This window comes from Arachis stenosperma, chromosome 1 (assembly GCF_014773155.1).
Source record: "Arachis stenosperma cultivar V10309 chromosome 1, arast.V10309.gnm1.PFL2, whole genome shotgun sequence".
Taxonomy (NCBI): domain Eukaryota; kingdom Viridiplantae; phylum Streptophyta; class Magnoliopsida; order Fabales; family Fabaceae; genus Arachis; species Arachis stenosperma.
In genome coordinates, this window is record NC_080377.1 from 117883727 (window position 1) to 117910769 (window position 27043).

At 31.6% G+C, this 27043-nt stretch overlaps 5 protein-coding genes across 5 annotated transcripts; 1 reads left to right on the forward strand and 4 right to left on the reverse strand.

The window, feature by feature from the left end:
• Positions 1 to 2295: 2295 nt before the first annotated feature.
• Positions 2296 to 5549, reverse strand: LOC130946811 (protein YIP4b). The gene is made up of 3 exons (XM_057875920.1): positions 4866 to 5549; positions 3121 to 3195; positions 2296 to 2851 (listed from the first exon to the last, which is right to left on the reverse strand). The coding sequence occupies exons 1-3, from the start codon at positions 5361 to 5363 to the stop codon at positions 2591 to 2593; spliced, it is 834 nt and encodes a 277-aa protein (XP_057731903.1). The 5' UTR covers positions 5364 to 5549; the 3' UTR covers positions 2296 to 2590.
• Positions 5550 to 6439: 890 nt separating this feature from the next.
• Positions 6440 to 10557, reverse strand: LOC130973444 (mitochondrial outer membrane protein porin 4). The gene is made up of 7 exons (XM_057897959.1): positions 10339 to 10557; positions 9848 to 9923; positions 9312 to 9379; positions 8302 to 8412; positions 7966 to 8052; positions 7340 to 7548; positions 6440 to 6954 (listed from the first exon to the last, which is right to left on the reverse strand). Exons 2-7 carry the CDS (start codon positions 9894 to 9896, stop codon positions 6645 to 6647), a joined length of 834 nt encoding a protein of 277 aa, XP_057753942.1. The 5' UTR covers positions 9897 to 9923; positions 10339 to 10557; the 3' UTR covers positions 6440 to 6644.
• A 1733-nt stretch (positions 10558 to 12290) lies between these two features.
• On the reverse strand, positions 12291 to 13566 carry LOC130963255 (uncharacterized). Its single transcript, XM_057889390.1, has one exon. The coding sequence runs from the start codon at positions 13440 to 13442 to the stop codon at positions 12489 to 12491; it is 954 nt and encodes a 317-aa protein (XP_057745373.1). The 5' UTR covers positions 13443 to 13566; the 3' UTR covers positions 12291 to 12488.
• A 3457-nt stretch (positions 13567 to 17023) lies between these two features.
• LOC130940541 (uncharacterized) lies at positions 17024 to 17874 on the reverse strand. Its single transcript, XM_057868710.1, has one exon. The coding sequence runs from the start codon at positions 17711 to 17713 to the stop codon at positions 17294 to 17296; it is 420 nt and encodes a 139-aa protein (XP_057724693.1). The 5' UTR covers positions 17714 to 17874; the 3' UTR covers positions 17024 to 17293.
• A 4823-nt stretch (positions 17875 to 22697) lies between these two features.
• LOC130940532 (4-coumarate--CoA ligase CCL1-like) lies at positions 22698 to 26704 on the forward strand. The gene is made up of 5 exons (XM_057868697.1): positions 22698 to 24011; positions 24613 to 24814; positions 25501 to 25714; positions 25792 to 25894; positions 26361 to 26704. The coding sequence occupies exons 1-5, from the start codon at positions 22998 to 23000 to the stop codon at positions 26478 to 26480; spliced, it is 1653 nt and encodes a 550-aa protein (XP_057724680.1). The 5' UTR covers positions 22698 to 22997; the 3' UTR covers positions 26481 to 26704.
• Positions 26705 to 27043: the final 339 nt, after the last annotated feature.

Below are 27043 nucleotides of genomic sequence, written 5' to 3' on the forward strand. Positions count from 1 at the left end.
CTATTGATGTAGAGAATAGAGTTGTGTGAAAATTTGATAAATAATATATATTTTCTGCTAACTCATTTGTGCATAGTATTACATGGTAAAAATATTTTCAAAGTAGGTAACAAATTACAGTTTTATTAAAACTATTTGAAAAAACTTAATTGCTCTAAGAGTGAACCTGTTTATCTAGTTTGTTTTGATCAACTTTTGTTACATGTAATTGAAAAAAAAAAAAAACTAGATACTCTCGATATTTTAAAATTTGAAAAACCAAATAGAATATTATTATTTTAGTTTGTGACTAAGAGAATATGTAAAAAATCACCAATCTGTTCAGAAGATGAATTATTTGCATACGAACATATGAATGCTCGAATACATGTAGTATGTACTATGTAAAGTGTGTCCTTTCCTTGCACGTTTGACTAAAGGTACTATTAAATTAAGCAGCTACACTTGGAGTACGTAATCAATAATTACTGGTTGAATGGAGTAAATAGACAAGTAATTTGGTTACTATAGAATGCATCATGCATGTAATGTAACCTTTTTGATAAATATAGTATATTATTATTAAGCCTAGGTATAGGTCTACTTTGATGATTCAGAATCAGAGCTATCTCAGCTAGCTCCTTCCCCTAATAACCATATCCATCCGTGGAAATACGGTCATATCAAAACGTGAATAGCTAGCTAGGTGAAAAACAAAAGAAACGAAATGATGATACCGTAAGAAGAATCTATATAACATGCCAACTACGGTTATATTTTGTGGTGTCATTATTTGACCCTACAAACCGAACATGGAAGGCTATGATAATATGACTTTATCGCAGAAATTGGATGTATGTGTGTCTATGGAGTTCATTTATTCTCCGTCCGAAAGACCAATGTACGTATATGAGACTATAAATTGAAACAATCATATTCATCTATGACTATGAAGAAGAAGCAGCTAAGAATATATAAAGACGAATTGATTATTGATGGTGACCCTCCAAGCAATGGATCCTATATATTGATTTGATAATTGATTATAAATTGGTACATATGGTCCTAGTCGGTGAGGAAAGGAAACAAAGCACGCGCGTCACGATGGTTATATTAACTAATTTGCAACCATTAAATACTAACGTGTCAAAGCATAGAACATAAATAGACCCATTAGAATCAAATTTTGTTCATAATCATACATACGACAAAGTTGGCAACCTTCTCCAATTGCAAAATTTGCTGGCCATAGCTATGTACAATCATTATTAGTCTCCTTTGCATTGCACTTCTCCAACTGAGTATTATCAAAATCAAAAGTGAAATGAGTGAATGCTATTATGAACTGTTGAAACGCCGTTACCAATGTACAATTAGGGAGACAATGAATGCCCTAACGTCTCCATCATGCCCTACTAGTCCTAATTATTGAAGCTTTTATAGGCTTTTTTCGGTTGCCAAATTCCAACATGTATATGATTATTGTCTGATTGAATGTGACTATGGAATTGCGTTTCAATGGAGTTTTTCATTTTAAAATTTAAAGCAAACAAGCAACCGAACCTTGTAATAAATGTTTGGCGAAGCAACAAAAGCCTAGTCATAAATCATGATTGTCCTAATCAACAAACTCACCTTCCTATTTACGTTGGAGGTGCTAGTTGCCACTTGCAAGGTCCTTGTTAATACTACTTAATAGAGCAATATTACTGACCCAACTATTTTAATACGAACTTTGGACAATTATGTAAATGGATATATCTGAGTAACATTATTTGTCCTGGTATCATTCTTTTGGTTAAAGAATAATTGAATCGTGCAGTTATCACAAAAGTGCTGCGCCTCATGAGCCGTGTGGATAAGATCAACGTTGGCCAATTAGTACAAAATGGAGAGTGTCATTTGATTTTCATAAACAAATACAAAAGAAATAAAAAAGCACCACGCAAAGTTACTCATAGTCCTACCTTACTCTACACAAGTTGAGCACTTGCCAAATAAAACAACTAATTCAATAAACATAATAGTGGTCAAAAGGATTCGGTCAAGCATGAATGCATGATTTTGAGTTCAGTATATAGACTACTTTTCTTTAATTTTCATTTTTAATTTTATATTCATGTGAAGATAAATTCAGTGTACACTTTCCTACACTGCAGACGTTGGAAATGGTAACTTACGGAACAACTAGAGAGTTAATTCGCAGCCATACAGCCTACGCTAAATAAATATCTCACTGGAGCAACAGAATATTATATTGAAAGCCACGGAAGTACATAAGCAGTATTTGCAAATTTGCGAGCATATAACCAGAAGTAAAAAAAATTAATTATTTGAGTCCATCCATGACAATCCTATTCCTATTCATTATTCACATTCACATAGCAAGTATGATCCCATCATATATATCTTCCACGTAATATTACACAATTGTCTGTCTCAGTGTCACAAATAATTCTAGCCAACATATTGAACAGAAGAAATAGAGAGGGAAAAGAAAAAGAATAAAAAAAAGTTGATCAGATCAATAAGCAAAAATTCCTATTTAGAAGCCGATTCAAGCTGATCATGGGATTGAGAATATAGTAATCAGAGGCTCCGATTGATGCATTTAGTCAATGGCAATGATGAGAAAACCAACAGATACATACATGAGAAAAACTGGGTAGAGTGCAAGAGCTTTTCTCCTGGGGTTGACTGCAGAACTCATGAATGGATATGCAGCCCAAGAGCTCCAAGCCAATGTCACACAGACCACAACAATTTTCAGTATGACATTGTCCTTCAACATACAGATCAATGCACCCACATCCAATGGGAACAAGCAATAACCCAGCAGACTCAGACTCTGGAAGAAAATGATGTGTCCACCCTGAAATTTTTTCAGACATGAAATCAAAGTGAAAAATTTGCTTGCCTGCCATCACTTATCCAAATATAATTTGAACAGTGGTTACTCTCCCTCCCCCACCCTTCTTCCCCTTTTCTCAGTCAGTGTAGGCAACATCAAGTAACAGCTAAATCCTCATTTTCACACATGAAAACCGATGTTTTACTAAAGTTTATCATTGAGATATGAAACTGAAAAATTCAAATCAGGACCCAAAATATGACAAGTTGAGAAAGGGAAGTGACTAGTACCAGGAGCAGTACATTCAATGTCAAAATTACCGCGCCAGCAGCAAGTAATCCAAATGCAACAGCAAAGACCTCAGACTGAGACAAGCAAAATAAAAAAAATAAATATAAATATAAATGAATAAAAATAAATAATAGAGAGAGAGAGAGAGAGAGAGAGAGAGAGAGAGAGAGAGAGAGAGAAATGTTAGGAGGAACACATCTAAAACAAACCCAACACACTTTGTAATTATTCAGCACATTATGTAGATTACAATGAAGAAAAGATGAAGAAAAGAGGGTAGAATTGCCAAAATCAGTGGAACATGGTATACAAGGAGTGAACTAAGAAATGTGAAGTCCTGATACAGAGATAACCGAATTCCAAGCGAACTGAAGTGGTAGACATTCTCTAAATGTTTGGTATAGTGGCATATATGGATAAAACTGGTTAAATTTATGCATGGACTGATCATTAATTATATCACGCAGGCCAACATACTTATAGATTCCCGGATAAAATTAAACTTCAGGAAGCCACAAAAGAAATACATATATAATTTTTCGTATTGCAGAGAAGAAAACAATTCTGTTTATAATGCAGTCCGTGTAATTTAATATACCAGCATCTAGCAGTGCTCTGTCGTGCTGAACTCACTGTACTTAGAGATGTATACCATTTGGATGGCAAGCTTATTGATACTTTGGACTTTTATTATCACCATTCACCAACTCATAATTATACCTATCACAAATTTAAAGAGAAGGGATGTTCCAAGCAGTACAAAGGAAAAGGCAGCACCAAGTCCCGTAGCCCTTGGATGTGGATCATCTCCTTTCGTGAGAAAACATGAGACCGTCATGTTCCGAAATCTCGACATTTGATTATCATTTAACACACATCAAAGACAGAACAGTTTTAAATAAAAGATATCATTTAGTGATTTATATGATACATTAGTAGATCCACTAGAATCTACAGGAATCAAGAGTTCTTAACCTGGGGCGAGAAAAGAAAAAGAAAAACATGGGAACAGATTCTTATATCTATCCCATGTTTCAGGCAGGGAGCAGCACTGGGTTTCATAACAGGGGAGGGGCTGAATCCTGTGATATTTAACTTCAGTTCTCAAGGTTGATTAGTTAATTTGATATGACAACCCAATAATAACATAATACAGCTTCAGTAATCAGTACTATATTTGCGTTGATGCCCGCGTTGTTCAAATTCGATCCCAATCCGAAGCAATCTAATGGGATACAATTCTTTACAAGTTACCTTAAGAGAACTACAAAATCAGATCTCAAATTTACTTATCTACAATGTAAAGATAGACAAAGAAATGGCCAATGTAATTTCTGGATAAAAAATGCAATCTAAATTCTAAACTAAAACCAATACATAAGCGGCCGATAAGAAAAAGAAGACAATGTTAATCAGTCTGTACTTTGTTTATTTACAGAAGCAAAATGTTCCAATCCCCCTTTAACATTTTGCATTATACGGAGCTATGAAGCATATAGATATAGAAGCTCAATAAAAATGGTGCTCCACATCCAAACTCAATGTTAGATTAACACAGAAATGGAATCGAGAACCTATCAAGATTCAGATCTAAGGTATAAATAAGAGCAGAAGCTTGATATGCATTCTAAATCATTGAACTAAACATGGCTCGAAAATCTAGATCTAGATCAAGTAAGTGATGTTCGTGATCTGAATTCCTAAAGAACGTAGCTAGGTAGAAAATAGAAAAAAGAGAATGCACCTTCTTGACAGAAGCGGACCAAGAGAGAGTGAGACCAAGGAAGACGATGAAGAAGAAAGGGCCCCAGAGATCCCAATCGCGGAGGGCCTTGCCGGGATCCTCACGGTAGGGGTTGGGGAAGACGACGAGCTTGAGGTTGCTGATGATTCTGGAGAGATCGCGCTTGACGGTATCCCATACGGGCTCGGTGAGAGTGTTGGGGGCAGGGCCGAATCCGGAGGCGGCGATTTCAGGGCGGGAAGAGGGGAGGGGAGGGGGAGCGGGGACGGAAGAGGAGGGAGGAGGAAGGGGAGGGGGGAAGGAGTGTGGCTGGGGCTTGGGAGGGGCGGGCTTAGGGGGAGGAGGGGGGAGGCTGGAGGAGACGGGGATTTGCGCGCGTGGGGGACTGGGGGGTCTAGCTGGGAGGACGGTGGCCGGAGAAGCGTTGATGAGATTCTCGATCTCGTCGATGTCCGATTGGGATGATGGATGCAGGGGTATTGTATCGCTGTGTGACATCTTTCTTTCTTTCTTCTTCTTCTTCTTCTTTCTTAACAACACAGCTCAACAACTCGCCAGAGGCACGGTATGGCTCGATGGAGTGGACTCTTCTTTTCTAAATTCTAATGGCCTTTTTCTTTCCCTTGCTCCTCTCTTTTCTTCTCCCTTCAGCTTAATTTCACTGCCTCACGCGTCCTTCTCTTCTCTTTTCTTCCCTTCCCTTTCCTTTCCTATTTTATCAATTAATATTAATGTTATTACTTACTTTATTTCTTTTTTATTATAAATTTAATTTTTTTCAACTCTGTTATTAAAAATATAAATAAGAATAAGTACATACAAAATTAATTTAATTTATTTTTTATTTATATTTTATATTTTAGTATATATTTTATATGAATTTAGTTAACATATGTTCTTACAACATATGATAAATTCATCGTTAATAAAAAATTTTAAATATTTTCATTTAATAAAAATAAAATAAATGTATTAAAAATTTAAATTTTTCATATTTTTTAATAAAAATTTTTTATTTATAAATTTAATATATACTCTTAAAACAGAGGATAGATAAACTTTAAATTAATAACTAATTTAGTAATTAATTTTTTATATTTATATTACGTAGTTGAATAAATAAGTGTGTTATTGGACGCAATCGGTACTCACAAAAAAAAATGTGTCATTGGACCTCACAGTAAATGTAGGTAGTTTTCTGGTAAGAAAAACTCATAAGACCAAACATAATCATCAAATAATCGATTTTGACTCCGATTAAGTATATATTTGAATTAAAATTTGTAAATCGGAATTTATATCTATGATTTATATTTGATAATTTTATATTAAAATAGATTATAATAAAATAAATATTATTTAAATTACATTATTCAAAATTATATTTAGATAAAAATAATAAAAAAAATAAAATTATATCATTTAAAATCATATTATTTTAACACTATTTAACTATAATTTTTTTAAAAAACAACTTAAATTTATGTTAAAATTGAGTATTCTTTTAGTCATAATTTTTTAGTACTCTTCTTTAGTACTATAAATAAATCTACTAAAAAAACTAAGTCTCTAGGCATTATGTGTATGTTTCAAAATTGGGTCCTCTTTCCCCTTTTTCACTGTAGAGGATTTAACAAATACAATTTATCCTTTGGTTTGACTTATGATGACCATATGATAGGGTTTAAACACCCAACATGAGTTTTGGAAACAATATAAAACCGATGAGATGGAAGGATAAAATCACCAAAGAAGAATAGATTGTCAGACAAAGGAGATTTATGGCTTGAGAGCAAGACCAAGACCAAGCCTTGTAGATGAACCAAAGATTTTTGTGGAGTCATATTCAGCAGATAGGGTTATTAGTGAATTCGGCCTCCATGCTCGCTGGACTTGGAGAGCAGCTTTTCCATCGTCACTGAATCTAGTTTTTAAGACTGTAACTGGATCTATTGACTGTGAACTCCCAATAGTAAATCTGTTTTCAAAACTAGAAAACCTGTGAGTAATTTCAGCAGCTACTGTTAATCCATCTGGGCGATCCACATAATGAATATAGGATGCTTTCAAGTTCTGTCCTTTGTCAGCCCTGTATAAATAGTGAGTAATCGTTATCTTAAAGAAATAAACTATCAAAGCAGATAAGTTACATCATTTGAATCCTAAAGGAAAATTAAGAACATAAAACTATGAAAATTGAGAACACAAAAGATCCTTTAAGCATAAATTACATCTTTCTTGACATGCATGTTTGCATAGCATATTGATAAAGGATTTTCAAATTCAAAGAATATTAATTGAAAGAAATTTTTATCTTCCAAATATGGTTTTCTCTCAAATGAAAGATTTAAGTTCTGACAACTATTGATTGAGATTTTCAAATTTCAATTAACTTATGCTTGTAAGATTGACAATACTATCTAGTTATTTTACATTTAAAAAACAGAGGAAGATGTGGTAACAATGAAACTTACAACATAAGAGCTGCAGAAAAATCTGGTCTATTGAAAGCAATTCCAGCATTGTATTTTGTAAATGAAGCAGAAGTTGTGTTAAATCCGACTTCAGCACCCAAACAAAGATCCTTACTGCCAATTGCAGCAGAAACCTCCAATTGAGGGGATGGATTCAAGCCAATACTAGAATCAATTGTAGCATGAGGATGAACATAATGCACATACAGCTGAGAAAATATTGAATGGTTAGATACCTTGTAAGAATGTCCAAGTACATCTAGTTATTACATGTAATTAAGCTAAAAAAAATATTGTCTAACACAACCCCAAACTCAAGAAAATGCATATATTGCAGTTAACTTAATGATTTGGTGCATTATCTTATTAAATGGTTTTCTCCAACATGCCATATTGTTTGCTAATATTGCTAAGCTGAAAGCTTTTATCATGAATACATTTGCTACTATAACCTGGTAGAGTTTCTAACATAATCAGGATATTTAGGAAATACTCAAAGATAAAAAATTTAATGTAACAGAAGTATTTTCAGCAGCAAGAAGACACTATATTCCTCAAATCCAACCTATGAATCATGCATTAGTATCATCATTCATCGTACATAGCACAATCATGATTGTATTCACCTTCCCAGACTTGTGATCAGGTATATTGAAGCTTAAAGCAGCTTTAGTACCATGCAAGATATCATTCACCGTGATTTTTGAAGTTACCTAAAACGAGATAAGAAAATATTATTTAGCATAACACATGATAAAATATTTAGTCTACCATCATAATGACCACAACTTTCAGAGTTAAAATAAACATTCCAAACTTAACAAGTTTTACAAAATTTGAACTCTGGTTACATTCACTCATCAACAAAGTGGGAATGGTAGTAAGCAATAGCAGAAGTACAAAAATAGCCATATATAAATTATTAAAAGTCATATGATTAAATTTAGACCTCTATTTCTTACATTAGAGTATGTATCAACTTTCACATCCACTATAGTATTTCCACTCTTGTAAAGGGTGTTTATGTCACCAACAAAAATTTGATCCTTCTTCAATCCAGTAGCTACAAGGCCCTGCCAGAGGAAAAATTTCGAATTTGAAATCAGGCACATTAGACAGAAACTATAAGTATTATCATTTTGGGTCAACATTTGGCCAACAATAGTTTACATATATATTTACAAGAGTTTGCACACATGAAACCTATGTTCGTTAGAGTTTACACACTGAGTTAACATAGTTTATACCCACATTTATCAGAATTTGCATACATGAATTAATAAAATTTATTTGTAGAAAACAATTTGATATTTGACTGCTGACCCCCAAGATATTCTGCATGAGACTATAAACAACAACATATTGGAAGAAGATATGAGCTGTCATATTTGTTAAACCATGATGCTCATGTTTAAAGGAATAGATGATTGATTATTTAGAGGTTTGCAATATGATTGTTTTCTACACTTTAACATATTTAATCCATTTTTTTAAATACATGAAACAATGATTCCTTTTTAAAAGGATTGCATTCCTATAGGATAGGACAAGTTAAATTGATCTAAACAAGACATTTGTTGACAAAAATAAACTAATTGCATATTGTTCTAAATCTATTTATTCTTTCTTTTTTCACCCAACAACCAGTCAAATAAAAAACATTAATGGAAAAATAGAAGTAAGTGAAACTATTTGTCATTCAATAAGAAATAACATGAGTATCTTTAACGAATTAATAACAATAATAAATGTTTCATAATCCAATAAAATTAAAATAAAAAATCAAATAAACAGTCATGAACTTACATATTATTTGAAACTATGTAGTGTTCACACAATTGTGGTTGTGATATTAAAACTATGTCATATTGAAGCTATGAGATTTTGTATCTAGTAAGCATCAATTAAAAAGAAAAACTAAAAATTAACCTAATTAAACAAAAAAAATAGCAGAAATAAGGATAAACATTACCAATCCAGTGGTGTTAGGAATTGACAAGCTAAACTTCTGATCAAAGTTGTAATCCTTGTACAAAAGATCTACATAAGAATTGCAACGTTCACAACTTAAATGCCAAGTATATTATAACAAATTTAGACATGGCTTGATAAGAAGCCAACCATCTAAAGGATTTTAAGCGACAGATACTTATAAAGTCTCCAAACATGTAGCATTGTAGGCTTTATGTATACTAGAGTTATTATGATATTTGAGTTAAGATATTATGATTGGTTTTAATATTTAAAGTACTCAGAAAGAGTACAAGGCATTCTCATACTCAAAAGAGAGTACAAGAAACATTTGATTTTAATATAATCCCATATCACTATAAATCTTCATGCGCTGTGGTCAAGCACTATAATTACAACACAAGAAATAAGATGGGATAACATATCATGAACTAGCAGATAATCATGAATATATTCAACTATATATAAAGAATAACTTCGTACAATAATCTTAAAGAATGTATATATATCGTGGAATGAAGTTAAGTTCAAGTTTACCTTTTGCCCTTTTGCCAATATCAGAAAATGGTGCTGGACCATTGCCCATAATGATTCAGAATAAATGTATGTATTCCTGTACATCATCATAAACGTTTAGATTAAGATGAACAAAAGAGTTGAAAATGTAAAAACAGTTAAAAGAATAGCGTTATTCCAACGCACAACAACTAAAAGCCTAAAATTATACGAACTTCTTCAACCCTTGTACAAAGATAAAGGACAAGAGCTACTCAACAAGAGAGAGTTCAGTATCGTTTCATAGAAATTCACATGTTTGTTAGGCCACCAGGTGCTCGAGGAAATAACCAAAATAAATAACGCAAAAAGGAATGCAAATTTGAAGATAACGACGGCAATAACAAAAATCAACTGAAGCAAAGAATGAATGAATAATAAATCTGATAAGTGGAATGTATAACACGAGAAGGAGTGATTGGTTGTAGGATCCAGTTTCGTGAATGGGAAGAAGAGAGAAGAAAATGGCTTACTAGGAGAGGAGAGAGGCTAAAACGACGTCGGCGCAATACACCGACGACAAGAGATGATTGATTGCGATTGAGATTAGGTTGCGGCTACCAAGGAATAGGAGCTGCCTCAGCCGCAAAGCCAAAACCCCCCTTTGTCTCTCTCTTCAGCAGCTGACAGAATAGAAGAGTGAGGTGTGGGAGGCGCAGCCCAACAGCAATAACGCAATGCTGAAACTTGCTTGCACGCACCCACCTGGCCACCACTCAAGCTAACGTGGCCTTGAATTATGAGCATACGTGTCAATTTTAACTTTTGTGCGCAAATATTTATATTTTTAAAGATTTGAAAATAAATTTAAATATCTGATTTTTTTTGGATATATCGATTTTGAATCTAATTTGTCTCCTTTTAAAAATTTTCCATGTGTGCATTCATATATCGGGCCAGGCTAATACATCAAAAACAATGTTTAATTTTTTCGTCTCAAATGAACAGAAAAATCCATATGTCCAAATTTAAAAAAAATAAAAAATTTAAATATATTTTTAAATCGTTAAAAATTTGAATATCTGCAAATAAAAAATTAAGAACCTATTTATCCATTTTTCAAAATTAATATCAAAAGTTCGAAACTACAAGTTTTATTTGTTGTGTGAAATGAATTGGATAGTTTTAAATTTTAAGCATTATATGAGAAGGTAAATTAACGCTTCTTAAGACGCAATTACTTTGATATTTCTTCACTTTTTCAACCTTGAAATCTCAATTCAGGACAGTTTACCTCCATTCAACCTGTGAATATTATTTTTGACTAATTATGAAAAATTCTTATATGTATTATATATTAAAATGAGTTTAACTGTAAAATTTAAGTACAAGTGATAGTTATTTGAACTTTATTTTATATTTGATTTCAAAAAGTGCCGTATATATAATAGGTCTATGGTTATATAAATTTAGCTAGACTAATTTATAGTTATCCAAGATTTATATTTATTAACCAGAGTTAGGGTTAATTTAATGTTTAATTACTCTATATCAGTGTAATTTTTTAAAATTTTATATTTTTTAATTGAATTTTCATACCGTTTTTAATTTTATAACCGATATTTTTTCATATTAAAAATATTAGAATTAACAAGATATTTTTTAAAAAATGTACTAAAAAATTTAAATAGATTCTTAATAGAAATATTTAATTAATTTTAATATTTTTTATATAAAAAAAAAACTTAAATACAAAATTAAAAATAGTATAAGAATTTAATTAAAAAATATAAAAATTAATTATAAATTTAATAAAACTATAAAAACCCACAAAATAATTAAAATTTAATTTAATCACAAATTAATTTTATCCACTAAGTTAAAATCTTTGATGGATAAAATTCATTACAATCGCTCACAACAACTGCATACAAAGATCTCTTAAATAGTATATATTTAAAAAAATATGAAAAATATTAGAAGATTATTAGAATTTATTATTTTTAATTATTAATTAGTTATTAATATTTAAAAGTACAAGATAAAGTATATCGTTATATTATTAAATTTAAAAGATTAAACTAAAAAAATTAAGTTAATAACTAAGTGATAGTCAAACATAATAAATTTTAATATTCTCTAGCATTTTTTAAAAATTCTATACAAATGGGATGTTAAACCCCTTGTTTCAAGTCAATTTGTTCTTTTTTTTAATTATTTAGTAAAGTCAAAGTATACAATTAGATATTTATAAAATGATGTATAAAATACTCTTCCATAGATGAAGAAATAGCATATTCGTTAATTTTGTATAATCTACAATGTAAATGTAGTATATTAAGAAAACACAAGAATAAATCTTAATCCAAATATTTTTCTTGAATTTGATTTCTTAAATTGTAATTTTTTTTCGTATTGTTTATCACATCCTAATTTGTGGGTTAGATGACACATAATTAGAACATGTCCAAAAAAGATTCACGAATGAATAAAAGATAACAAAATTTTATTCATACAACAAGTTTTACCCCTCTTTCTCAAGAATTTGAAGCAATTTAAGTATTTTCCTCCTTGACTGTGTGAGGAGTACATAGATGATATAATTATATCATGTATATAAAAAATAATTAAATAAATAAAGAAGATAGTGAGCTAAGTAGTACAAATGCCTAATAATATAGGACTAACTTATATGATATAACTTTGATGGCTTCAAATTTTGAGTGACATTGAAAAATGTAAGAGTCCTAATCCATTTTTCTGGATTCTTCAACAAATGAACAGCAATAGTATTAGGCCAAAGATCATGGGAACACACAGAAGGTGGATCAGGATAATTGTACATAGACCACTTAGCATTATACCTGTTTTTCCCTTTCTTACCCCATCTCATCCAATCTCCAAAGACCTTATCTTCAGGACCTTCCACATGCTGCTTTGGAATATCAGAATCATGAATCCACTCCACAATATCCCACGAGACCAAGAACCCCATCCCAGACATATAGTGCTTGAAAGGGTCCATGCTACCACACGGTATCACGAATCCATAGTAAAAATCCTCCCTTGGCAATGGTTTCAACGATTCCACCAAACTGTTGAGTCTCACATATGTGTCATCGTCTGCTTTCATCACATAATGGTAAGGAGGGTAATGTTGTCCATCACTGCCATCTGTTTCGTTGAAGATCTCCGGCAAACTCCGAAAGAAGGTAGAGGTTTTGCCTTTGTTCATGTTTTCAGTGCAGTTGAGGATGATGATGTCATCATAGCGCATGATCTCAAGGGCCACCATCACCTTTTGCTCTTCCTTCGTGAGGTTGCAGAATACAAACTTCACGTCAATTTTGGTTCCCTCCGGGAGTGCTTGTGTGCCGTAAACGAGGCGGAGGAAGTGGCGGCGCAGGTACTGGTCGGGTAGTGTTAGAACGGCTATTAGGATTCGAAGCTCTTGGTCATTATTGGAAGCAAGTAAAGATGATGATGATGATTGATTTGGTATTTTACAACGACCGAACCTGAGTAAGCCCTGGAAGCGGACTTCGTTAATGGAAGCGAGGATGCAGAGGAAGAAGATGAAGATGAAACAAGGGAATATAAAGCAGCGTCCACGGTTTGTCTTTTGGGACTTGGCCATTGTTATTCTCTGTTTTTGGTGTTGAAGGTTCAGAAGAGGTGGAGTTTTTTCTGGGTAAAAGTTATGAGGGTGTGCTTGGCACTCATCGTGTTATTATTGTGATGAGGGATCATATGATACTAATAAATTTTGAAGCTTCTTAGAGGCAACGCATCACTCTTCATTTTTTGTGCTACTGGATCTAACTTTCCCCCTTTTTGACTTCTCCTCATTTGACGAGTGGAATTAACACCCATTTTTTTAATAACTTATTTTCTAATTTTCTGCTTAATTACACAAGGGAAAAGTGTACATTGAGAAATGTTTAATTAATCAACATCAAGTACTATATAATGCTTTATTTAATTTTCTAATAAATATCCCTAATGTGTGCCTAATATTGAGCAACTTCAATAGTAAGTGCGGATGAACCTAAATGTTGGCTGCAACCTCAAGCCAAGTCCATTTTAATTGTGTATAGTCAACTTTTCTATAACTAGGCATAGTTGCATGAACACCATTCACGCCATACTTGATTCTTAAGCAAGTATAGACATTGACTAAGAAAATAGTTGTTTAATGTACTTAATTAATTTAAAACAAAAGTATAATTATTGTAAGTTTGATGATGGAAGACGTTAGTTTTTATTGGCACGGAGTATCAGATCTCAATCCTTTATGTTCTCCCTCTACTAGGCTACCATGACATTCATGAAATACTATTTTCCTGCCTCGAAGAACGATTCCCTTTAATTTCTAATTTCTAAGAAAGAATTATATGTCCTTATTTAAATTAGAACAATTGGAAATTACAAAATGTCGCATATTTTTTAAAATACTATTATTAGTTAAACCAAAAAGTCATAAGAAAGAGTTTTCAAGATAATTCTAATATTAATTTTTTCAAAAACAATATTAAAAACTAAAATAAAATTAGAATATTTTTAACAATTTTAAAATAAAACACTTAGATTAATTATTTATAAAAAAAATAAATAGAATTCCTAACCTTAATAAAAAAAAATAGTTATTGACAGTAGAATAAAAAACAGAACTCTTTAATACAGTGTAGGACGTGTTATGTGATATGTGATTCCGTTGTGTGTTATCCGTAAATAAGTTTTTAAAACCTAAAACCTATGATTCAAAACTAAAATCAAAACAGAATCAAATCTAATTAAATCAAATATTTTTTAATAATTCTTAATTAATTAGTTATCTTTTTGTAATTAAAATTTAAAATTTGATATGTTACTTTGTTAAAATTATAGGCTTGCAACTTAATTTTGGACCACCTCTTAATCTACTTAAATTACCAAAATATATGATAACAACAAAAATTAGTAAAAATGTTTAATAAAAAAAAAACTCAAAAACAGTCTTTTTTTTTTTTAAAAACTTCTTTAATTACGATATACACATTTATTGTTCTTCTTCTCCGGTTCCTCATTTTTTCACCCGGACAACTAATAATAACTGAATAATAATAATAATAATAATAATAATAATAATAATAATAATAATAATAATAATAATAATAATAAATAATAGAAGAAAGTACATTAATAATATTCAAATTGATTTGCCAACTATTTTTTTTAGTTACCTACAACAGTTTCTAATCTGATAAGTCAAAGATTAATTTGTTATAGTCCAGATCTCCATTTAAGAATTTATTGTTGGCCAATTAGTTATTATACGAACAAGACGAGATACAAATTTTTAACACTTTTTTAATCGAACTAGTGAACTAATTAGTTTATTTACCAACTATTATAGCAAATATATTATCTACCATTAACAATAATTATACATATAATTTTTTGATCTATTTTCTTTAAAATTTTTTTTCTTTTCTTTGTAGTGAAAAATAGTTAAAATATTTTTAATTTAATATCTATAATTTTATATTCATAACATTCAAACTTTTATACTTATAATATTCATAATTAATAGATTTTTATGATTAATATTACCTAATTTTAAAATATGTATTTTTTGAATTATCTTACATATGCATTAATAGATAATAATTTTAAATCATGAACAAAAATACATCCAAATCCATCAAGTGATTTTGCAGCATTATGTATTTCTTCTTATTTAGTTGATTAGATGAAGAAGACAAGCAAAAAAGAACATGAGAAGTTTGAGGAATTTTTTTTCTTTTTTTTCTTTTTTTTTTAGTTTTATTCCTCTCAAAATAGTGAAACAAAAAGAATCGTAACAAAATAATTCACTCAAAAATGAACCAAAATTATATTCAGTTCATTCTAAATACAATTTCATTTCATTTTTTAATATAATTTCGGTTCATTTCTGTTCTGCATAATTCAAAAACTCTTTCTCGTCATCTTCTACTGCTTCTTCACCAGGAAGAGAAAGAGGAAAAGAAAAAAAATACAGCAACAGCAACAAAAGAATGACGATAAGGAGAAAACACGCGAAAAAGAAGGGACGCGAAAAAAAAAAAGGAGAATGAGGAGAAGGAGGAATGTGAAGAAGAAGAAGAAGTGTGAGAGAAGAAGAAAGCGGGAAGAGCGCGTGACCTAAAATTACTTGGATAAACTTAGATGCTTAAATTGATTGGATGTGGAGAATATCTCTTTTTTTATAGGGTAAAGTATATTTTTTGTCTCTAAAGTTTGACAAAAGTTTTAAAAATATCTCTTAGTTTTATTTTGTTTCAATTTTGTTCCTGAAGTTTTCGATTTGCATCAAATATACCATCGACGGCTAAATTTTCAAAAAAATTAAGGCCAATCTAACAATAATGCATGAAAATTATGCTTGATTTGCTTGTGTTGAAAGTTGTTCTTATGAAATTTTTGTTGAATTAGTCTTAAATTTTTTGAAAAAATAGCCATCAGAGTATATTTGATGCAATTCGAAAATTTTTGGAAAAAAATTAAAACAAAATAAAACTTAGAGGTATTTTTTTAACTTTTGTCAAATTTTAGAAACAAAAAATATATTTTACTTTTTTTTATAAAATGTGTTGTTGTGGTAATTTAAAAATATTTTTTAAGAATTAAGATTAATTACATACGAATTTAAGACTTTCATTTGAAATAAAAATTATAATTGTTAATGCAATAAACTAATAATGAAGGTGAAATTTTTGCGATTTGATTGTCATAAAATTTGAAATAATTTTTGGTGTAACTAAATCAAAGAAGATATTTATAAAAAGAAAATTAATTGTATTAATTAATTAAAAAAAGTTATTTATACTTTCCTATAATTGAAATATATAATTAAGTATATACTTTATTTTTTCACGGTATCCCCCAGCTCGACAGGTCAAGAACTAATTCGTTGCGGATCTGGATGCACAAGGTAGGATTCGAACTCTCGACACTTGCTTAAGCGGACGAGTGAACTAACCACTCGACCAACCTAAGTTAGTTTAAGTATATACTTTTATTTATTGTTTGTGATTTATGGTTACTGTAGCATTACTCAAGGCCCACAATGTGGGCAAAGGATTGTTGTATTTCAAAGTTCAAACCAAGTTAATGCTCCATTAAGCAAAGGGAGATGAAGAGTATTTTGCAAGAAAATGGAAGCAACAAGGTAGGTTATTTTTATGTGAAGATCAATTTAGTCAATAAAAGATCCAATTGACACAAGAAAATAAAATACAAAAATATTTCACATGAATAAACAAATCTTTTTGTATACACATCCTTTTAGGGAAAATGCAAATTGCATAGCCTTAAGGGGAAAAAAATAAATAAAACAATGAATGAAATAGCACACATGATAACAGATATCCTTTTCCCAAAAAATAAAAAACAAGATCCTCCATTAACAAGCATGCATCTATATACTCCTGAATCTGAGGAATCCCCAAAAGTTAAACTCATGAATCATGGAGATATCAACTCAAAGCTGTGCTCTCTGTGGTAACGTAGCTGCAAGGAGATTTGCCTCTCCATACGAAGTTGCTTTCTGAAATTAGCAATGAACATCTCTGCTCTTCTATCAATATCATCTTCATCCGCGGATGGATAGCTTATAGTCCTCTGAAGCCCAGGCCCAGGCCCACGCGAAGCCGAACCTTCCGAATCCGTTTCATTATCCGAAGAACAAATCTTCAGTCCAGGTGGATCATTGAAACTAAGATGCCTTTTGCCTAGTGAAGAAGCGCGGCGGATGAGGGATGCGGCATGCCATGTGCGGCTGATTATGGTGGAGCTTAGCAGAAACCTCACCTTCTGCACCGCCCTCTTAAGGCGGCTTAACAAAGACTGCTGCTTCTTCTGCTTCTGTTCGCTCATTTTACTCATCTATGTTGTGGTTGTGGTAGGTAGAAATTGATTAAGATGGTGCCTGGAAGATTAATTTATAGGAATGGCAAGTTAGGGGAGTTTGATAATTTGATTTTTTTTTTTATAATGGAGATTATTAAGCTAAGAAACTTGTTAGGAAAGTTGTGTTATGCGACAACACATAGTTTAGTTTCGTGACGAAATTAATCACTGTGTAACCGTGTTATTAGCCTGATGGAAACTTTGTATCTTTTTGACATATCCAGCATGGTCAAAGGTTTGATTGGTACTTTCTCGCTTGTCTCCTAAGTCACAAGCTTATTCGTGCTCATTGACACAGTCAAAGCTGATTGTAATTTTATAATGGGAGAGGAATCATCATCATATGAGTATATATATATGACTCTTGTGTGGTATTACATATAACGTATCTCCCTATCCAATCATCTTAACCTTAGTTTTTTCCTTATCTGGTATAATTGGTTTGTTTGAATTAGTAAATTCCTTTATGAGGAAACTTTCGCATCAAAGAATATCATGATAAGTCGATAAATAAATTACTGTCGGGTGGAAGTAAAGCTTAGCTGTCAACAGGACACGGTCTTTTCTTTGTGGCAGCCGTCTTGAGCTTGTCCGGTTCCAAATTTTCAATCCTAACTCCAAAGGGAGTAACTCCGTTTTTTTTTTTGGGGGACGGTTAAGGTGGCAGAATTCGTTTTTTGTTTTTGTTTTGGGCTAGCCCATGAATCCAACCCGAACACCCAATCCACCCTGACCCAGAACCCGGTTTCCTATTCTAAGCTCCTAACACATAGATGTAACTAATTCAAGTTTCAACCCTAGCAGCGTTTGTTTTGAGGTATTAAAACAGAAACTGAGAAATTAAAACTCAATATTATGTTTATTGGTTTAGAAATTGGTATTAAAATTTTTGTCTTTGTCCCAAAAATTTCAGTATTTTAGTACCTCCAAAAAGTGGAGACACAGTGGACTAAAATTTTTAGAGACAGAGATTGAAATTTTAATAACATTTTATACCTAAAATATTTTCATTTCAATTAATTAATTCCAATTTTATCTTTTGTATAAATTAAATTATAACTTCATTTTTGTTTCAATTTCTGTCTCCTATTTTGCACTAAACAGAATATTGAGATTTATTTCTGTCTCTGTTTCTCAGTCTCAGTCTTTCCGTCTATGACTCTATACCAAACGCTACCTTACAGTCCATTTGGTTGATGTCCATGTCCATCAGAGACATGGACACGGTGACACACATCCAGTATTTGTTGTATGAGACACAAAAAAGTGAGAGACACGGTTACACATAAGAGTACATGAAATACGTGATTAAAAGAAGTAGTAATAATCTCAGAAAAGAGAGAGAGAGTAACTAAGTGAGAGTGAAATAAGTGAATATGAAAACTGGTAGTGGAACCTGCTTTAGCCGAGAGTATTAGTCCGGCTTTATAGGGATTGTTTTACCGTTTTCATGTGGATAAGTCCTAGTTTGTAGGTTGGTTGGGATATTCTGTTTTCATGCGATTAGGTTGACCACGTTTCCTATTTTCAAATGAGTGGGGTCGTTACTGTCTGATGTCGTGCCGAGTATATCGGCCTAATGGTATCATCGGCTTATGTGCCGAGCTTCTTGCGCGGCCGAGGATAAGGGTTTTGTGCGGCCGAGAATAAGGGTGACATATCAGTCTTTAATGTCGTTAACTTCCAGATCTATCATTCTTCTTCTCTTTTTCTCAATTTGTTTCCGTCTTTCTCTTTTTTATTCAAGAGTTTCATCATTTTCATCATTTTTGAAATTAAGGTTAGAACAATGGTTACTGACTTTGCTGATAGATCTTTAAACTGAAGATGGAAGATAGACCTTGGTATTGTTGGAGGCAAATGGTTAAGATTGTTTGTTGATGGAGTGTTCTTTACTTTTTTAAAAACAAATTGTATTTTATTGGAGGCTGGTTAGGACCATTTGTTAAATATCTTAGATTATTTTATTTAATTAAATTTTTTTATTAGTTTAAGAGTTGTTAATAGTAGTAGAAAAATAGAGGTGGTTGTTTAAGAGAAAAAATGGTGATGGTGGTAGTGATATTTTGTAGTAAAGACAATATTAACATTTTATAAAGAGTTAATTTATTATTATATCTTGTACTTACTTATCAAACAAATTAAAAAAATATGTATATTACTGTATCTATATCTTTAATATCTATATATTTATGTCTATGTTTCAAACTACACATAAACCAAATGCAGCTTTAGATCCCAACAAATACTTTGAACATTTTGCTTCTAGTCTTTTCTTTCCATCACGGGTTTTTCTGTTTTTTTTTTTAGAAGTTGGTCAACTTTAACTAGCCTACACTAATTCATTTTGTACAGGAAAGGAAAATAAATAGAATGACCCATAAAAATCAAAGAGAAATTTTTGTGTGCCTATATCAAATTTTTTTATCTAAATTATCTAAAAATAAAGATAGAAATTGTCAAATTGATGGGATCTATTCTTTTATTTTTAAATTCAATGTTTAAAATTTAAATACCATAGAATGGACCAAAATCAAAATTCATGATAACATAATTTAGATCTTAGATCGAAAGAATCATCATTTAGAGTTTATTTAGATAGAATGATGGAAGTAAAGAGAAAAGAAATAAAAAAAAAGAAGAGAAAGAAAAGAAAATAAATAAATTTTTAAAATCTCTTAGTATGTTTGTATGAATGAAAATAAAAAAAAAGAAAAATATTGATTAAAAAAGAATAATATGAGAGATTTTTTTTCTCATCATTTTTCATTTCCATTAGCTTTTTTTTCCAAAGGAGAACCTTTTAAGTTACTTTACAAACTTTTCTTTCAAATTTTCTACCCAAATAAATAAGGGGAAAATGATTTTTCTTTCCCACTTCTTTTCTTTTTTTTTTCTTTTTTTTATTTAATTAAACACACAATTATTTGTAAATACGAAACATTGAGATAGAAACATAAAGATACAAAATTATATTTGACAAATAAAATATAGATAAAAATATTATATTTAAAGATACTAAATTAGTATATTTTGTATTCTTCCTAATATAGAAATACTAATAAAAAATATAATTTTTTTTACTTTTATTATTTCTATGAAATTTTTATAATTATATATTTTTATTATAAAATCTAAAATATTAATTTTTGTGTCTTTATTTTTAAGGTTTTGTTTTTAGTATTTTATGTTATTATGTTCTCAGAACTACAATCTTACACTATGTTTGGTTTGATGGAAAATGAATGAAAAGAAAATGGATGAAAAGAAAATGGATGGAAAATTATATTTTCTTTTGTTATCAAAGAAAATAGAAAGAAAAAATTTTTTTTGTATGGGTCCCACTAAAAGAATTTTTTTTCCATCACAAGTAAGAAAATAAGAAGAAAAGTGTGATATTTTTGTATTTCCAATATTAGCTTTAGTTATATTATTATTGACAAATATTAATATAAATTTAGTTTTAATATATTATTATAATAAAAATTTATATTTAAACATTATATGTATTAGATAAATAATTTAAATCAAATATATAAAATTATAATATTTTTACTTTATTTTATGATAAGAATATTAATGTAATTTTATGCTATTATGATTTTTTTTATTTTTCTTTGTATCCAAACAAAAAAAATTATTTATTTTTTTTATCTATTTTTTATTCATCCAAACAACATACAAATAACTTAACTTTTTCTTTTTTTTTTTTCTTTCATTTTCTTTCTAATATCTAAACAAAGTGTTAAAGAAAAAAAAAACCATTCAGACACCCCACAAGCCACAAGAAATCATTGGCATTCATAGGGACGCAATGCAGTACGGGCAATTAGCCAAGTAGGAATATGATGTCAATCTTTTCCTGTTTCCTATTGGGTTGTGCCCTATTATTTCTAACACACGGCATGACACTGACATTTTGGATCAACTCCATGGCTTCACTAACTAAAAAGGCCGTACCAATTTATTTGCTTTACGATATGTGATATATGCTATGCTTTTATTTATTTATTTATTCATTCGTCAATTGATATCATAAATCTCTCTACATTCCGCCGGAATGTGTTTAGCTAACCGCACACTTATGATCTTTTTTATCTGAGCTCATTAAATTTGTTATTTCATTTGTCTTTCTATCTTTTCAGATTTTTCCAGAATAATGTAGATTACTAGATTGCATTAACTTGGAAGGGCATACATCATGTCAATTATACTATCCAAGTGCCTCGCTCGCCGCGCCACACTATGCTCTTCATTAATTAATTAATTAGTGGTTTGAAGGGCGTTAAAATTTTTGCAATCCTTGATGAAAATGAACTGTATAGTAGTGTTCTGTGAAAGAAAAACCAATAGAATATCAGTCTCATTATGCTAAGTGTATTGAGAAGTTCTCAATATATATGCTACATTAATTATTTACAACTACTGGTGGGTTGTCAACCATAGATTACATTAGTATTTAGTAGAGAACATCGGAATAAAATTTTAGTCTTTTTTTTTTTCCATCCTCCTTTGATTTTGATTAGTGTTAACAAAATCCCCTTGTAAATGTTTAAATAATCATACTCTTCATTATTCAATTCAATAAGTATACAGAAGATTATGTTAATTTTTAGTTAGATAATAGTTATTTCTTTTGATTCGGTTTACTCATGTACATTTAATAATGGTCGGATATTTAATTCATTGGATGTATGGATAGTTATCCTAATGTATTTGAGGGTGGAATATTTTTTTATTTGAATGGATCAATTCTAAAATCTATTATTCATATTGTTCACAAAAATTATTGTCTACCTAACAAAACCGATAATAATAATAATAATGTCTTATAAATTTTTGTTAACATCTTCCCACTGTTGTTCACATTTATTATTTCGTTGGTAAGTGTCCAAATCTAACTATAATTTATTGATTTTGAGAGAATAAAAGAAAAACTAAAGAACTCATCAGGATAAGTATCATGCATACCTATGTTGTATTAATGGGTTGGACACAGGTTACCCTTGAGTAGTAGTTTCCTTCCATCCCAGTTTATTTGCTGTATAATCCTCGATCACCTACTTTTCATATCAAACTGAACCAAATTCACAACCAACCTAGGAGAAGTCTCTGATCACGCAAGAAACTGCTCATGCTCAGTAAAGTAAACAGAAACAATTAAAGTTATTAAAGCCACACCTTAATTAATTACCATATAAATAACACTTGCAACGAACAAAACCCACTCTTAGCATCTTTCAAACCAGAAAGAAAAAAGATGGAACCAACAAGAAACCATGATCATCATCACGGTGGTGACCATCACTTTATTTTCCGTTCCAAGCTGCCAGACATTTACATCCCAACCCACCTCCCTCTCCACACTTACTGCTTTCAGAATCTCTCCCACTTCAAGGACCGTCCTTGCCTCATCAACGCCACCACCGGCGACACTTTCACCTACGCCGCCGTCGAACTAACCGCCAGAAAATTCGCCGCCGGACTCAACAACCTAGGTGTTCGTCAAGGCGACGTCATCCTCCTCCTCCTCCAGAACTGCCACCAGTTTGTCTTCGCCTTCCTTGGCGCCTCCTACCGTGGTGCCATCGTCACCACCGCCAACCCCTTCTACACCCCCGCCGAGGTCGCCAAGCAGGCCACCGCCTCCGCTGCTAAGCTCATAATAACTCAGGCGTCCTTCGTGGACAAGGTAAAGGATCTGGCCAGGGACAAACACATCAAGGTCGTGTGCATCGACGCGCCGCCGCAGGGGTGCCTTGACTTCTCGGAGCTAACAGAGGCGGATGAGGGCGACATCCCTGCCGTGAAAATCTTCCCGGATGATGTAGTTGCGCTGCCGTATTCGTCCGGCACGACGGGGCTCCCAAAAGGGGTGATGCTAACACACAAAGGGTTAGTGACGAGCGTGGCTCAGCAGGTGGACGGAGAGAACCCCAATCTGTACATTCAGCACGATGATGTGGTGGTTTGCGTGCTTCCACTGTTCCACATTTACTCGCTGAATTCGGTTCTGCTGTGCGGGCTTCGAGTAGGGGCTGCAATAGTGATAATGCACAAGTTAGAGGTGGTGGGGCTGCTTCAAGTGGTTGAGAAGCACAGGGTGAGCGTTGCGCCATTAGTGCCTCCGATTGTTCTTGCAATAGTAAAGAGCGGGGAGGTGACACGCTACGACTTATCGTCCATTCGGATGGTGATGTCCGGTGCGGCCCCATTGGGTAAGGACCTTCACGATGCTTTTAGGGCCATGCTTCCTAATGCCACCTTTGGCCAGGTACTATCAAAAAAAAAAAAAAAAAAAAAAAACTCAGATGCAATTAATTTTAGCTTAATCTTTATCTTCACCGTCCCTAACCGTTTCTTTGCCCTACCAGAAATTATTGCATGATGTTGTTATGATGTAGACCTTTCTCTATCCTCAATTATTTTACATCCGAGATATAAAATAAAAATTAGGTTTTCAGGAAAGAGCAAATTAAAACCTCTATTTTACTTAAAATAGTACCTTTCAGCTAGAAAACTAGAAAAGGAACTGTTTAAGCAAAGAACCAATTTTTATTTAATTAATAATCAGCTACGAAAAGAGAAAGGGGAAGAGAAAGAGAGAAAAAGAAAACTAGGTGCCAGAAGTTTTCTACATTAGGAGTGTTGAAAGACTTTTGATGAACAGAAACGTAATATGATCGCTATAGTCATTGGGACAGATGAGCAAGCAAAGGCAGCAAAAGTAACTACACAGACACACAAATTAAATGTATGAACAGCCTTTAGGATTCGTAAATCCGGTGTGTCCTTGATGAGCAAGCAATGTTACGAAACTGCCCTCGCTCAACACAATAAGCATGATAAGATTATTAGAGCGTGTGTGCATGCAGGGTTATGGGATGACGGAAGCAGGTCCAGTGCTTTCGATGTGTTTAGCGTTTGCAAAGGAACCTTTTGAGGTGAAATCATCAGGTGCGTGCGGGACCGTCGTAAGAAACGCAGAGATGAAGATTGTGGATCCTCTCACGGCTGCTTCCCTCCCCAGAAATCATGCCGGTGAGATTTGCATCAGAGGCAACCAGATTATGAAAGGTACAATGTCGTCTCGTAGGAGGAAAATTTTCATTTTTATGCCCAATCACATACATATTCAATAGAAACTTATTCTGTTCTTGTATTTCTGTTCACTGAAAATATTTTTTTAAAAGACGTTTACATAGTGTTATTATTTGACATTTTTATTAAATTAGTTAATACTGTATTTTTTAATAAATTAAAATAAAATCGGTTTAATATAACAACCATAATAAATTTAATTATTAGATTTGGTTTAATCTGATCTTATTACACAATTTAAATTGAATATTTTTAAATTTTTTAATAAAAAAACAAATATATCACTAATTTTTTATTTTGCGGACATTTAAATCTTTAAAAATTTAAAAATACAATTAGATCCCTAAAAAAATTAGATTTATTGTTATTATTATAAAAAAAATCGGTTTTGTTCTAGTTTGTTATGAAATTTAAAAATAACCGATTCACTAATACTTCCAATAATAATGCAACATGTAAACGTCTTTAAAAAAATGTTTTACGCATCTTTATGAGAGTATCCGACTTATCTTCTTGAGTGTGAAACTATACATAAGAGAATAAGTTGATTCTATATTATATAAAAAAGAGAAAGAGTTCAAATAACACATTAATCTTCTTATTAGAAAGTCAACAAGACTGTATATTATATATAGCTGTGACATAATGTTATGGATGGGTAGGTTACTTAAACGACGCTAAGGCGACAGAAGATACCATAGACAAAGAGGGATGGTTGCACACAGGTGATATAGGATATATGGACGACAACGATGAGCTATTCATCGTTGACCGCTTAAAGGAGTTGATCAAATACAAAGGATTTCAAGTGGCTCCCGCTGAGCTCGAAGCTATGTTGATTTCTCACCCTAACATTTCCGATGCAGCTGTTATAGCGTAAGTTCTATGTATGTACATAGATATAATGCAGCTATGTTGATTTCTCACCGCAACGTTACATTAATTGGTTTCAGCATGAAAGATGAGGCAGCAGGAGAGGTTCCTGTTGCATTTGTTGTAAGATCAAACGCGTCTAAGATATCGGAGGATGAAATCAAGCTATATATCTCAAAGCAGGTAATTGAGGAATGAAATACATACGGGAAGTGCTAGATAAATGATGACCATCTTGAATAACATAAACAACTATTAATCAAATAAAAACATATTATGCCTTTAAATTATTCATCTAAATCTTAATATTAAAATAAACATCCATACATCGAGTGAAATAAACATCTAATATATCTATTATTTACATTGTTTAATATTTTCATTGTCTACCTATATTTTTCCATACATAAATTACCCTTGAGTACTTTACTTTTCCTTTTATTTTGTTGAGTAATGCTAAGTATATATTAAAATCAGTTATTAAAGTCAACTACTAATATAAAATATATGTTAAAATATAAATATATATTAAAAATAAATTAAACTACATATATTTATATATAAATATATTGATGGTTAATTTAGTGTATAAATAGTATTTTTGTATTATGTTATACAGTTGATTTTTTATTTTATTTTTTTGTGACAGGTTGTGTTTTACAAGAGAATCAACAAAGTTTTCTTTGTGGATTCAATCCCAAAGGCACCGTCAGGTAAGATTTTACGAAAACACCTCAGAGCAAGGCTTGCATCTGGCCTTGAAGTTTAGTCCTAATTAGAAAGTTTTATGATACGGCCCAAACTACTTGTGCATATTGGAGGCCCAACCCATTTTTTCTTTGTCACTAGCCAGGGTGGCCCACTATTACAAAAGGCACCGAACAATCGTTTTTGGGTTTTCTTTTTTATCTGGAGTCTGTAATATAAATCTTCCAAAAACTATTTGATTTTGTGTCCCTGTAATCATTATATAAAGTCGTGGTATCATATTCACCAACCACTCTTGACATTTATATAAAAATATATTTGTTAATAATTAATTATATATTTAAATTATTTTTAATTCATAAGATAAAAAAAATTCATGTTTAGTTATTAAAAGAATACTAATATTAAAATGATATTTTATTATAAAAAGTGTATACTTAAACGGGATGGTATAAGATTTATTTGTAATGATTGCTTGACAAGAATCAAGCTCATACAAGTTGTTTGGGCTGAAATTTCCAACGCTATAAAAGACCAGATTATTAATGTACTATAGTCTATGAATAGAAAGGATTTTTCATTTAGGGAGCCCTATTTATTATTATGAGTTCAATTAAAATATTA

Bases quoted from the DNA above. Each gene is read 5' to 3' on its own strand.
- LOC130946811 (XM_057875920.1), bottom strand. From the start codon at position 5,363: ATGTCACACAGCGATACAATACCCCTGCATCCATCATCCCAATCGGAC. The intron at 3,196-4,865 runs GTGCATTCTCTT...TGCTTGTCTCAG, and splicing joins GGTCCGCTTCTGTCAAGAAG to TCTGAGGTCTTTGCTGTTGC. The intron at 2,852-3,120 runs GTACTAGTCACT...AAAAAATTTCAG, and splicing joins CATTGAATGTACTGCTCCTG to GGTGGACACATCATTTTCTT.
- LOC130973444 (XM_057897959.1), bottom strand. From the start codon at position 9,896: ATGGGCAATGGTCCAGCACCATTTTCTGATATTGGCAAAAGGGCAAAA. The intron at 8,413-9,311 runs GTAATGTTTATC...TTCCTCTGGCAG, and splicing joins TTCCTAACACCACTGGATTG to GGCCTTGTAGCTACTGGATT. The intron at 6,955-7,339 runs GTAAGTTTCATT...CTATTTATACAG, and splicing joins TTTTCTGCAGCTCTTATGTT to GGCTGACAAAGGACAGAACT.
- LOC130963255 (XM_057889390.1), bottom strand. From the start codon at position 13,442: ATGGCCAAGTCCCAAAAGACAAACCGTGGACGCTGCTTTATATTCCCT.
- LOC130940541 (XM_057868710.1), bottom strand. From the start codon at position 17,713: ATGAGTAAAATGAGCGAACAGAAGCAGAAGAAGCAGCAGTCTTTGTTA.
- LOC130940532 (XM_057868697.1), top strand. From the start codon at position 22,998: ATGGAACCAACAAGAAACCATGATCATCATCACGGTGGTGACCATCAC. The intron at 24,012-24,612 runs GTACTATCAAAA...GTGTGCATGCAG, and splicing joins CTAATGCCACCTTTGGCCAG to GGTTATGGGATGACGGAAGC. The intron at 25,895-26,360 runs GTAATTGAGGAA...TTTTTGTGACAG, and splicing joins AGCTATATATCTCAAAGCAG to GTTGTGTTTTACAAGAGAAT.